The sequence below is a fragment of the Xyrauchen texanus genome, chromosome 34, assembly GCF_025860055.1.
Source record: "Xyrauchen texanus isolate HMW12.3.18 chromosome 34, RBS_HiC_50CHRs, whole genome shotgun sequence".
Classification (NCBI taxonomy): Eukaryota; Metazoa; Chordata; class Actinopteri; order Cypriniformes; family Catostomidae; genus Xyrauchen; species Xyrauchen texanus.
In genome coordinates, this window is record NC_068309.1 from 21605812 (window position 1) to 21620136 (window position 14325).

The 14325-nt window shown below is 38.6% G+C and overlaps 1 protein-coding gene across 4 annotated transcripts in view; it reads right to left on the reverse strand.

Moving 5' to 3' along the window:
- Window positions 1-7703, reverse strand: part of LOC127628214 (glutamate receptor 1-like) — a 119430-nt gene extending 111727 nt beyond the window's left edge. For all 4 annotated transcript variants that reach the window (XR_007968619.1, XM_052104973.1, XM_052104975.1 and 1 more), the window contains exons 1-2: window positions 7373-7703; window positions 7084-7218 (exon numbers count right to left, since the gene is read on the reverse strand). Coding sequence is in view for 3 of the 4 variants with exons in the window: in XM_052104973.1 (XP_051960933.1) it covers window positions 7084-7218; window positions 7373-7502 (265 nt within the window). In the remaining variant the exon portion in view is untranslated. The remainder of the gene's footprint in view (window positions 1-7083; window positions 7219-7372) is intronic.
- Window positions 7704-14325: the final 6622 nt, after the last annotated feature.

Consider the following 14325-nt stretch of genomic DNA (forward strand, 5'->3'; position numbering starts at 1 on the left):
TGACATTGCGGAGCTACAGTTTGAAAAGAATCTTGCTGAGAAAGTTTGTTTATAACATAAGTATGTTTGATAACACATTATAATGATAGCACATGCAGTCTAATGGGATAGACATTAACAGGTAGTGTTGTATTTTGTGTAATGATTGTGACTACATTTCCCATGAGGCACTTGGTACTTATGTTGTTCCCCCTATTGTGTTCCGGTGTTGAGAGATGCATGAGAAGTAAAAGAGAAGTCACGCTGGTTGGAGTGTGTGTCATATTTGCCCGATATATATACACTCTTCATAAGACACAACAAATTGGCGACGAGGATCGTGTTAATCCGCGTGTGTTGTGTAAATGCGGCAATACAGCGCTTGACGGCGAGATCGCTGGAAATGAGGATAATACGAGCCTGCTGCTAATCCACGTTTGACTGAAGAGGGAAAGAAAAAAGAGAAAAAAAAACATCAATTCAGGAAGGTAACTGAATTTAATGAAAACGACAAATAACGGGGAAAAATGACAGCAGTTTTTGGCAATATTGGTCCCTTTGATGAAAGTAGTGAGCAGTGGAGCTCTTATACAGAAAGATTTGAGTACTTTGTAGCTGCAAATGCTATTACTGAAGATAAAGTTGTACCCACTTTTCTAAGTGTGATTGGTCCAAAGACATATACGTTACTGCGTAACCTCCTGCAGCCAGAAAAACCGGGTGAGAAAACATATGATCAAATAGTGGGCACTCTAAAAGCGCATTTCTCTCCAAAGCCCTTAGTAATCGCGGAGCGATTTCGATTTCACAGACGGAATCAGCTGGAAGGAGAAACCGTAGCAATGTTTGTGGCAGTGCTAAAAAATTAGCTGAATACTGCGAATTTGGTGAAGTGCTAAATGACACACTTCGAGACCGATTAGTTTGCGGACTCCGCTGTGAGGGCATACAAAAAGATTGTTAACAGAGGGTAACCTGACACTACAAAGAGCAATTGAGCTGAGTGTGTCTATGGAAATGGCTGCAAAGGAAGCACAGCAACTGAGCTCAAACAGTAAAGTGCATAAGATGGAGGCTGGAAAACAAAATGAATATAAAAGTCAATGTTTTCGCTGTGGTAAGACAGGACATTTACCAGTTTCGTGCTGGTTTAAAGATGTTGAGTGCCGTAACTGCAAGAAAAAAGGACACATTGAGCGTGCATGTAAAAATAAAAGGGAAATGAAGAAAAAAACGCATCAAAAACCAGAATACAGAAAGAAGCAAAAGCAACGTGTGTGTACACTTGGACAGGAAAACAAAGAGGCTACTGACACATCTGATGAGGAATTTTCTTTACACATTCTCACTGTGGCAGGTGGAACCAAGGCTTATAAGGTTACCGCACTGCTGGAAGGACAGCCTGTGAAAATGGAGATTGACACTGGTGCTGCGGTGTCACTTGTGTCAGATGCGGTATACAGTGAAATACTGAATCACTTGCCACTTACACCACCTGATGTGGTTCTTAAGACTTACACTGGGGAAGCGGTAACCATGAAAGGACTCATTCAGGTAACCGTTGAACTGAATGGGCAAACAAAAAAACTGCCATTGTATGTGGTCTTGGGTGGTTATCCTTCATTGATGGGTCGTTCTTGGCTGGAGCAACTCAAGGTGGACTGGCCAGCCATACATATGATGACACCAAAAACACTAAACCTTGAAGAAATTCTAAAAAAACACAATGATGTGTTTAAACAGGAGTTGGGTAGCATGGAGGAAATTAAGGTGAAATTGGCTGTGGAGCCGGGAAGCCAGCCAAAATTTTTAAAGGCCCGACCCCTTCCATATGCGCTAAAACCCAAGGTAGAGGAAAGTTTGGCTGAACTAATGAAGGAGGGGGTGCTGGAACCAGTCAGTGTGAGTAAGTGGGCAACACCCATTGTTCCAGTTTTAAAGAAAGATGGAGGCATAAGAATTTGTGGGGATTTTAAAGTCACGGTAAATCCAGTGTTGTCAGCAGAGCAATACCCCTTGCCTCATATTAACGATCTTTTTGCTGGATTGACAGGAGGGCAAAAATTCAGCAAAATCGACCTCAACCAAGCGTATCTGCAGATGCATGTTGAGGAACAGTCCAGAGAACTTCTCACCATTAACACCCACAAGGGCCTATTTCGGTATAAGCGGTTACCATTTGGAATTACTCGGCTCCATCCGTTTTTCAGCGAGCGATGGATCAGATTCTAGCGGGGCTTCCAGGAGTGGTGTGTTACTTAGATGACATTCTAGTGACTGGCACTGATGAAGAGTCGCACTTGCAACATCTGGATGCTACACTTGAGAGACTGAAAGAATCACGGATTGAGAGTGCGTAAGGAGAAATGTGAATTTTTCCAGTCTGCAGTCGAGTACTTAGGCCATGTCATTGATGCCTCTGGGTTGCATACATCTCCATCCAAAGTTAAGGCCATTGTGGATGCTCCAGTGCCTGAAAATGTAGGGCAGCTGAGGTCTTTCCTCGGTTTACTAAATTATTATGGGCGGTTCATTCCAAACATTGCTACGCTGCTGAAACCCCTACATAAATTGCTGTGTCATGAGAAAAATTGGAGGTGGACCTCTGAATGCCAAGAAGCATTCAAAAGAGCAAAAGAGACACTTTTAAGGTCAAATGCTCTCACTTATTTTGACCCTGCTCTTCCCATCCAGTTGGCCTGCGACGCTTCTCCATATGGTGTGGGAGCTGTTTTATCTCACGTCATGCCAAATGGTCAAGAGAGGGCAATCGCATTTGCTTCCAGGAGTCTGAGTAAAGCAGAAGCCAACTATGCTCAGATTGAGCGAGAGGCGTTGAGTATTGTGTTTGGAATTCGCAAGTTTTATCAGTACATTTTTGGGAGGAAGTTCACATTGCTGACCGATCATCGCCCACTAACTGCAATTTTTGGCCCACACCATGGCATTCCATCTCTGGCTGCTAGTAGGATGCAAAGATGGGCTTTGTTGTTATCCGCTCACACCTATGATATCAAATATCGGAAGTCGGAATTGCACAGAAATGCGGACGGTCTGTCTAGATTGCCTCTCGCTGACAGGTTGAAAGAGGCACAAGTTGCAGAAATTTTCTATTTCAGCCAAGTAGAAAGGGCCCCAGTAACAGCTGTGCAAGTGCGTAAGAGCACACGAAATGACCCTGTCCTGTCAAAGGTCATGGATATTGTCATGACAGGAAAAGGGGAGAGCAATGACCAGGATCTAAAACCATATATCTCTCGACGTCATGAACTTTCCGTGCAGTCAGGCTGTTTGCTGTGGGGAAGGAGAGTAATTATTCCCCCTGCTCTGCGCAAGCACGTGCTTAAGCAGCTGCATGTGGGACACTGTGGAATGGTCAGGATGAAAGAAATTGCCAGGAGTTACTTCTGGTGGCCAGGGGTGGATGGCCAAATTGAAGAAAAGGCAAGAACATGTACGTCATGCCAGAGTATACGTAATGTACCCCAACTGGCACCGCTGCACCCATGGGAATATCCAGAAAAACCATGGCATCGCATTCATGTTGATTTTGCAGGCCCAGTCGAGGACAAAATGCTGTTGGTTGTCGTGGATGCACACAGTAAGTGGCCTGAGGTGGCTATCATGAAATCTACCTCAGCTGAAAAGACAAGTGAAAAATTGGGAGAAATATTCAGTAGATTTGGATCTCCAGTGCAACTTGTCTCTGATAATGGCCCTCAATTTACATCTCATGAGATGGCCACATTCCTACAAGCAAACGGAGTGCAGCATATCACGTCAGCACCTTACCATCCTGCAACCAATGGGTTAGCAGAAAGGTTCGTTCAAACCATGAAACATGTGCTGAAAGCTTCACTCGGGCAGGGGAAGTTTCATCAACGCCTTCATAGCTTCTTGCTGTGCTATCGCAGTACTCCGCACGCAACTACCAAAGTGTCACCAGCGTCTTTGTTGTTCAATAGAGAGCTCAGGACAAACTTTGAGTTGCTTAAACCAGCAACACTCAAAGAAAATGTCTTACGACAGCAAAAGAATCAGGTACAGCGACGGAATCTGCGAGCCAAGGACAGAACATTTTCAATAGGCTCACCAGTGCTGGCCCGGAACTATGGTGGTGGTCCGAAATGGGTTCCGGCTACTGTGGAGGCCCAGACGGGTCCAGTCTCATATAAAGTCAAAACTGCTGAGAATTGTTCTTGGAGGAGACACACTGATCAGTTGCTTAAGGGAGCCAATGCATTTTCAAATGTTCCTGAAGTTGCAGATGTCACTGACTCACTTAGTAACAGTACGATATCTCCTGAAGTACTAATCACTGAGCCTACCGAGTTTGCAAATGATCCATCTGTAAAGGAACAGACATTACCTGAAAATGGAAACCAAATAGGGCGCCGATACCCAGTTAGGGAGCGGCATCCTCCTCAGCGTTTCTTGGATTATGCTTAGTTAGGGGCTACCCTTGTTGTGTTGGGGCAGAATAATCCCCAAAAGGGTCAGCTAGGGTTTGAGGTAGTCTACCCTCACTCCCAGGGAAGTAGTTGTGTTCATATACCTTGTGTATATATGCCTTTTTGTATATGCATGTATATTTATATATAATGTATATATATAAATGTTAAGAGAAGTTGAATTTCAATAATTACTGACTTATTTTGCAATTTCTGTAAATGGGTTATCTTTGTGTTAGACCTAAAAGAGTAAGGGGGGAAGGGGATGTTGTATTTTGTGTAATGATTGTGACTACATTTCCCATGAGGCACTTGGTACTTATGTTGTTCCCCCTATTGTGTTCCGGTGTTGAGAGATGCATGAGAAGTAAAAGAGAAGTCACGCTGGTTGGAGTGTGTGTCATATTTGCCCGATATATATATACACTCTTCATAAGACACAACAGGTAGCTCTAATACCCCTACTAATGTTTGTTATCACCACAGCAATGCAAGAGCACACATACTGTATGTTCAACAGGGCCATGCACTTGCAATGCTTTTTCGAAGCATTCCCACCTACTTTTGCATTCTTTGCAAAGTTTCTGACCAAACTGTCTTCTCACTAGCACACCTATTCAGTGTCTCACCATAGTCTGCTTAAGGAATGTTCCAGGTTTAATACAAGCTAAGCTGAATCTACAACATTTTTGGCATAATGTTGATTATTATCACAAAATATTATTTGGACTCATCCCTTCTTTATAAAAAAGAGTTACATTGAGGCACTTACAAATGCAAGTTCATAAGCATACAGTTTCAAAAGAAAAGCAACAAGATGTAAACATTATCTGTGTTATTATGATTTTAGTGTTATAAAATGGCTTACTAATCTTATCTGTGAAAAGTTATATCCAATTTTACAACAACAGTGTCATGATAGCATAACGGTAGTAAACCTTGTAATCTAGTAAACACTGTAATGCCTGTATATCCCTGATTGTATCACACAAAATAACATAAACCTGTATACATGTTTAGGCTATGACTTTTGGCTATACTTTTGAAACAGTTGGTATTTTAATGTTTATGGATTCAGTTCAATTTTAAGTGCATTTCTGTGATCATGATTTTCTTAGTCTAAATTACATTTTGTGGTAGGCCTAATCAACATTATGCCACAAAAGCTGTTTATTGAGCTTAGCTTTATTGAGCCTGGAACATTTCTTTAAACAACCTCAGGTGTTCCAAGACAATTTGCCAGCTGTTTAGTATCCACCAGTATGGTGCTATGTTCCCACCATGGAATAAAAAAGTAATTCTGATTTAAAATCTCACAATTGTGACTTTATTTCTCGAAATGCTTACTTTATTTCACGTAAGTGTGAATGTATATCTCACCATTGCGACTTAAATTGTGAGATAGCAATAGCACTAGCAATTATGTGAAATAAAGTCGTAACTGCAAGAAATGGAAGTGGAGTGTTCTGACAGGAAGACTCATAGAAGCATTTCACCATTCATTCAATTCAATATCCAGCATCTGCTTTATAAACTCTGCAGCTGTCTTTCATTGCTCATTATGCACGTTGTTGTCACCTCCCATCCACCCCATCACCACCAGTTTAGGTCCCTTACTGCTCTAGGGGTAAGTTCATCTCCCCTGCCATTATCCTCTTCCGGCAGGATCTGATGGTTTGAGCGAGAATCTGAGCACTGAACTGGAGAACGGGGCTTATGCCAAAGGAAACTATTCTATTCCTATATTCAATATTATTTTAATTTATTCATCTATTCTAGTATCTTTCTGGTAGAAATAGGCCTACAATTGCAATTTTGAGAATAAAAGAAAAGAAATCTGTCGCAATTGTGTGGTGTAAAGTGAGAAATGATCTCTTGTAATTGCGATTTTATATCTTGCACAAGTCTGAATTGCGAGATATCGCAATTACAAGAAATAATTTCTCACTTTCTCACAAAAGTCGCACTTTACACTGCACAACTGCAACTATATTTGTTGTGATTGCGACTGTTTATCTCCGTTTGCGACAATATTTCTGGCATTTGCGAGATGTAGCTACAGTGCGTCTTTATTTGAGTGAGTTGCTACTTTATATCTTTAACCTTGCTTTATATGTAAACTCGCAACTTCAAAACATAAAGTCGCAATTACAACAAAGTCGCAACATCGAGTCTATCAAGTTATGAAGTTAATATATTGCTATTGTCACTTTCTCGTAATTGTGACTTTACTGTATATCTTGTTATTGCGACTTTATGTCTCACACTTTTTTATTTATTTAGTAATTACCAGAAATATAGTCGCAATTGCGCTCTATAAAGTCAGAAGTACCTTTTTATATATTAATTAATATATATATTTATAAAATATTTTTTCACCATACCACTTGACAATAATAATCATCATCATTATTCTTTATAGAAATCCAGCTGGACTAACTATAAGTGAAAACACGTTTAAAATAATCTAATATGCTAAATGTCTGCGGTTATTTTATCTCTTTAAATGCCTGAGATTACATATAATCTGTGCAGAGTCGTGCTGAAATTTAGTAAAGCAACAAGCTTCTTGGGAACAGGTCGGATGCGCACTGCAGTGGTTTACAGAGCGAATGAAACAGACATCTGACATACAAATTCATATAGAACTTACAGGCATATGTCATGGCAAAACTGCTCCCAGTGTCCACCATGTCCACTTGAGGTACCAGTTTAGGAACAGCATTGTGTTGAGAGAGCGCGAAACGGAACACGTCATATTCGTGGGAGTCGGTTGGAAACAAGCCTCCTGTCGAGATTAAAAAAAAAGTGATTTACGAAAAATAATGAGCAGAATGGACATGTTGAAAGACGACAAATTGTACCTCATCCTGTAGGACGGAAAGTTGAAGTCGTTGTCAATGTATGGTTATGAACGATAACCACACGAGTAGCCTACTTACCTATGTTGATATTACTTGGGAAACTTGAACATGAGCACAACCCAAGCAAAGCGGTAATGAATAAGGCGAAGCTTTGTCGCATATTTTCTTTTTCATTGGAGAAACTGACAAAAAGCAAAATTCCAAACATATATATCCCAACGTATTGTCTCTTCTCTCTCAATGAGCCCCAAACAGTAACAGAGCCAGCAGAGCGCACAGTGAATCCGAGCCGCGCCGGCTGATTTACGCACAGTCCGTCCTGTTGGTTATAACGCTGGCAACTGAAAAAACGTGTTTCTGGCAGCCCTGCTTACAAATGAAGAGACTCTAGTGTCAGCAGAAGGGAAAAAACGGGGATCTTGATTACTTTCTTAACAACATCACCGCGCTCTCCCGGTAGGTCGTCACACTAGTCAGAGGAGCAGAGCAAATGCGTGGATAAACTCGAACCCCTGCGAAGACTGTACCATTTTCTTAGCCCCCCCGGTTGGTAAATATATGTGTAACATTAGCCTAATATAACTTATATAAATTAAAACAATTACATCTATATTAATAGTATACAGCCTATGTAATCTATTATATTATTTCAAAACCTTTAGTCTATTTAGTTAAGCTTTCTAAGCAAAAGTCTCTGGGACAGTTTATCATGATCAGAAATCAAGATTTAAACAATAATAAGGATGTCAGATATGATAAAAAAAAAAAAAAAGGAGAAATCTTTTAAACACAATTCTAAGCTCATACAAATGTAAGTATTCATGTTGATTTCATATTTTTTATGAAAATTACATTGAATGAATCTTAAAATGTCATATGTAACCTTAAAGTAGAGTTTCTTTGCACTATGAATACACCTGAGTGTACAAAACTTAAATATTACAAAAAAGTCTAACATATTTTTCAAGTTGGGTTCAAGTTATTTTTGTATGAATTGCATTGTTTTGTGTATTTTTGTATAGCACAATATGAAGCACACATAAAAATAAAAAATAAAAATTCGTGTCACGTTTTAGACCCTAAGACTTGTTAAATATTAAAACACATTGAATGCCATCAGTTAGTTGACATGATGGTTGATTAGGATGATGTCACACAGTTCCAATACCCCTTTAGACTTTGATGAAACACCTACATTTTACCCTGTAAAACAAGGTAAATCAATGCACTGGTTCTGTTTCTACTGTTCATATTCATAACAATACTCTTAGCCAGTGCCTTGAACAATGATCCAACATTGCTGTTCATGAAATGCATTTGAGTCTCCGAAACACTGATAAAATGAAATGATTGTTTGAAACACCTCTGAATGTGCAGCTTTGTATCGATTATTGCATTGCCCACTATACAAGGATTTGCACAGGTTGTGCCTTTACCTCTCCATGAATTAATAAAAGATAAATGCATATTGTATTCAAATCTATATTACATGTAATGCATTACAGACTTGAAACTGTCAGCATTATTTTAATTTAGGCTTTTACCCCTTTCACACACAACTACGCCCATGATCAAATTATGATTATTTCTCAATAAATTGACCTCTAATTAGTTACTAAACAAATAGTCTAATTCATATTCACATATGCAGGTGCATTAATATACAATATTTTAATATAATCATAACACCATGCTGCAGATGAGCTCCGTCCACTGAGATTGGATTATATTAACAGTGACATGACTCTATATAATTAAGATGGCACACATCTTCATCTACTTCAGTATATAATGACATTAACATCCATGGCACAGACCAATTACAGTGTGGAAGAGCTCCCGTCCCTCTTGGTATACCAACATAAGGATGAATTCTGCTTGCCATTCCATGGTTTATTGTGTTAGATTGGCAAGTGTCAAGAAAATGCCTGATGGGAACTGGGAACATCATGTTAGCTGAAACCAAAAAATGTATGTATTATTGAACAACCATAAATAATGCATTAATGTGTTAATTAAAATAAGTGAGGTTTGCCCCAGGTTGCGTTATGCAGTTGTGATTGTAAACTAGGTGGCTTCAGAATTTAAATACAATAGCTCTGTTTGAGGAAATTGTCTTCTGCAAATGGGGTACAATATATCTTTTTTGAAAGGTTTTGTAATTACTTTTGAAATATATCTACTGTATTTAAAAAAACAAATTGTCAAATTCATTCTTAAGCAAAGGGCCCCTAAAAGGAGAAATTGTAAAAAGGATTAAACATTTTTTATCTTTGCATAATAAAGGTAAACCACACACACACACACACACACATGCACACGCACACGCACACGCACATACACACATGTTGGTCTACCTGTCATTATGAGGACTTTCCATAAACATAATGATTTTTATAGTGTACAAACTATAGATTCTATCCCCTATACCTAACACAACCCCTAAACCTAACACTCAAAACTTTCTGCATTTTTACATTTTCAATAAAACATTGTTTAAAGTTTTTTAAGATATTTAAATTATGGTGACACTAAAAATGTCCTCATAAACCACATTTATAGCATAATACCCTTGTAATTACCAGTTTGTAACCTAAAAAATTGTCCTCGTAAACCACATAAACATGCCCACACACACACACACACACACACGTTGGGTTTCCATGTTTTATGGTGACTTTCCATAGACATAATGGTTTTTATACTGTGCAAACTTTATGTTATATCCCCTAAACCTAACCCTATCCCTAAACCTAACCCTCACAGAAAACGTTCAGCATTTTTACATTTTCAAAAAACATAATTTAGTATAATTTATATGCTGTTTTCCTCATGGGGACAGACAAATTGTCCCCACAACATCAAAAATGTCATGTTTTACGATCCTTATGGGGACATTTGGTCCCAACAAAGTGATAAATACATGCTCACACACACACACACACACACACACACACACACACACATACATACACACAAAAAACCCACCATGAAATAACAGTAAAATTATTTGATTTGACTGGTTCAGAATGTTCAGATTTATTTTTTGAAGCCCTACGATTGTTTTGATTGATTTGAGAGCTCAAATCAAATATTTGATGAAAATCAAATATAATGGCTAAATCTAAAGTTTGCCGACCACAGTACACATTTAATGTCATGATATTTGGTCATAAAACAAGAAAAATAATGAGGTTGGTGTAACCTAATGTATTTAGATTGCTTCAGTCATATTAATAGTATTTGTTTCCTGGAAAAACGCATGAAGCAGGTTTTTTGGTTACCTGACAAAATATTTTTACAGTCAATTAAAGAAAGTCATACAGATTTAGAGCGACATTACGGTGAGTAAATAATGAAATAATATCAATTTTTAGATTAACTTCGCCTTCAAGGTAACAACTGCCCCTATTCACAGTGTATACACAGAAGTGGTGGTCTGATGCTACAATATACTGAATGTACGTAGTAAAAAATGAGTATTGCTTAGGATTGTGTTTAGGTTTTTAATGTTTTTATTTTCTTTTCTTAGTATGTCTACAGTAGGTAGATTATTGAGTAGGTGGAAACAGGATAAACTACAGGTCTGTGTAATTTTGGGCATGCTGGACCTAAAAGAATCAGCCCTTATAGCAGTATGTCTAGTCACTAGAGGTTCAATCATCTTGTGCTTTTTGTGTACAGTACTGGCACTCATTGCTGCTCTTTGACTTTTCCTTCAGAGGTAATCTGTGGATTCTCCATGTCTTAGAAAATCAGCTGTCTAAGATTTTGTAATGTAGATTATCTTAAATCCATGCTTTAAGATAATCCATCCATCCATCCATCGTCAACCGCTTATCCTGTGTACAGGGTCGCGGGGGGCTGGAGCCTATCCCAGCTAACATTGGGCGAACATTGGCGGGGGACACGCTGGACAGGGTGTCCCCACATAGACAGACACATAGACACATGGGGGACACACATAGACAGACATACACTCACACTCACCTCCACATCCACATCCACATCCACATCTAGGGCAATTTTTTGGAGACACCAATTAACCTAGCCTGCATGTCTTTTTGGATGGTGGGAGGAAGCCGGAGTACCCGGAGAGAACCCACGCAGACATGGGGAGAACATGCAAACTCCACACAGAAAGGCCGGGGCAACCAGGGTTTGAACCCACGACCTTCTTGCTGTGAGGCGACAGTGCTAACCGCTGCACCACCGTGCCGCCCTGCTTTAAGATAATATTTCAGTAAAATACCTGAAAATCTGAGTTAGCAGGAAAAGTGCAGATTCAGCTTTTTGAAACTCCTGGCTGTCTAGAATAGTTTTTTTTCTGTTTGTTTATTTGTTTTTTGGCATTTTCATCTTTTAGCACTCAAACATCTTCTCAAAAAGTCATCTGAATCAACTTAACTTACACTCTCTTATCAGAGAACTTGACAAGGCAGTGCTAGTAATCAAATTAATTGATCCTGATGATATTGATGCTAATGAGTACACTAGTGCCAGTACATTGAGGGTGTGAAATTAACACTCACCAACAGCCAAATGCAGGCACTTTTTGTGCAATGGCAGGTAGTTTGGCTTATTTGCCAGCAACTGTGGCGGGCAACCTTTAAGACGTCTCAGATTTGACAAAAATTGTTGTTTACATAGATACAAAGACACATGCTTGAAGTAGAATGTATGATTATATTTTAAAGAGGAAATAAAATTAATGTTGATGATGCATGTTTCTGATTCATTATTTGATCAAATTGAATTTTAAAAACAATAGTGTAATTGGGAAGTCAACAGAGACCTAAAAGAGATCCAAAATGTGATATTAGAGGATAGTTTACAGTAGGTATTTTATGCATTTTATGTATTTGTTAAAAATACGTATGTCTGGTTAAAAAATGCCATTCACTATCCACGTCTCAAAAAAATGTAATTGCCCACCCTGGCTACTGGATTGTATGTGAAAATAAATAACCAAAAGTATCCAATATTTAGAACTGTCATGTTCACTGTTGTCTTTTTGTTTTTGTGCTTTTATGTTGAAGTTTAGTTTAGTTCCTGTTTCCTGTTTGGTTTTTGTAGTCCTTTGTAGTTTCTTTTTATGATTGGTTTTCCCCTGATTGTTCCTCCTTCCCTGATTGTTTCCCCAGGTGTCCCTCATTCCCTTGTTTGTTCCTTTCTGTATTTAAACCCTGGTTGTTTGTTCAGTCTCTGTCGGTCGTTGTTTGTGAATGTTGATGTTCTGACTGTTTTGATGTTTCCCCTGTCCTGATGTTCGCTCTGCTGCCTGTCTTGTCATATTTATCCTGCCATGTTTATCCGTTCCGTGTTCCTTTGATGTCTCCCTGTTTTAGTTTCAGTTTCCCCTCGTGGATGTTTCATTTGTTCCAGTTTTGTCTTATTTTCACTTTTGTTCAATAAACCGCATTTAGATCCCACTTCTTGTCTGCCCTCGTCTGCATCCCTAACAAGAACATTATGTGTAGCAATTTGATGACATCGAGTACAAGTGTATTAAAAATTTAGTCAGAGGTGTATAGTAACAAAGTACAAATACTTCATTTCTGTACTTAAGTGCAGTTTTTTAACATTTGTACTTTACCGGAGTATAACTATTTCTTTGGACATTTACTTTCACTTCACTACATTTTGAAGAGAAAATTGATACTTATAAATTATAGATACATTGTTCCAGACCCTTTTCGTTACTTTTGCGACTGAACACAGCAAAAAATAACAGCTGTACGTACAAAAATGAATGCAGATCGGAGATAGTGATGTGTGATTCATTGAAAGAATAATTTGAGTCAAATCTTTTAAATTTAATTCCTTTGAACTGAACAAAAAGATTCAAAAGCAGTCTTAATGATTCGTTTTGTGAATCACGAATCTGAATAAAAATCACAAGAGAAGCGCATGCCAGATTACGTGTTCCGTCATCTGTCTCCACTGGGGAAGACAATAAATATATATTTTTTTTTTACTAATTAATTTGATTAATTAATTTTAGGCTTAAACATTATGAAATCTGTTAAATAATATAGTTATATCCCCTAACCCTACCCTACCCTAAACCTAACCCTCACAGAAAACTTTCAGCATTTTTACATTTTCAAAGAAAATAATTTAGTATGATTTATATGCTGTTTTCCTCATGGGGACAGACAAATTGTGCGAATCCGCCTTTCCAGGAGACCTGTTCATATAAAAGTGAAACCACTTGCGTTTACAATTTATATTTAAACAAGGTGCGATGTTTAAGAATAGTTACCAGCACTTATGAAAATGTCCAATAATATTTATTTTTTATATTTTATGAAGATGTGAATGGTCTTTGCCTAAGCAAAACGTATTTTCTGGCGGTTGCTAAAGTGTTATATTTGCTTTGTAGCCCATTTATGCTACAGTATGTGGTAACTAGGGTTCCCTTACGACTCAGTATACTTGACATTGCGTTTATTTACACAAATGTGGGAGAGCCTTCTTACACAACCTAGTTGAAACCTCTCTACAATAATGGCAATATTCTAATATTGTCTATGGTGTTTGAGTCCTGCCTGTTTTGGCATGAAAATGTCTGCTAGAATTTCCTTAGAATTTCTTCCTTCAAGACAGCGATGATCTCTTGTCTAGAAGCCCTCTACCTTCGCCATCGAGAGACACAAGTCAGCGGCGGAATCTTCATGGGAAGACTTTCTGCTCCCCTGCAGTGCTCTGGGGAACATCATACCGCCTCACCGCTTGATACTTCGCTGGTAAATATGCCTCAGCATTCTGGTTCCCCGCAGTGCTTTGTCAGGGTTTGTGTATCCTTACAAAGCAATTGTTTATTGTGTCTTGTATTTTGTGTGATATAAATGTAAATAGATATTTTTTTATATTTATATATCTAAAAGAGTCACGTGTTCGTGTCTTTTTAAATATGCCGTTCCGTAAGTGTTCCTTGTGCGAGAGACACATCCCGCAATCAGATCAGCATGAGAGCTGCATTTACTGTCTGGGCCATGCGTTCTTGGAGACAGACTGTCTCAGAGAGT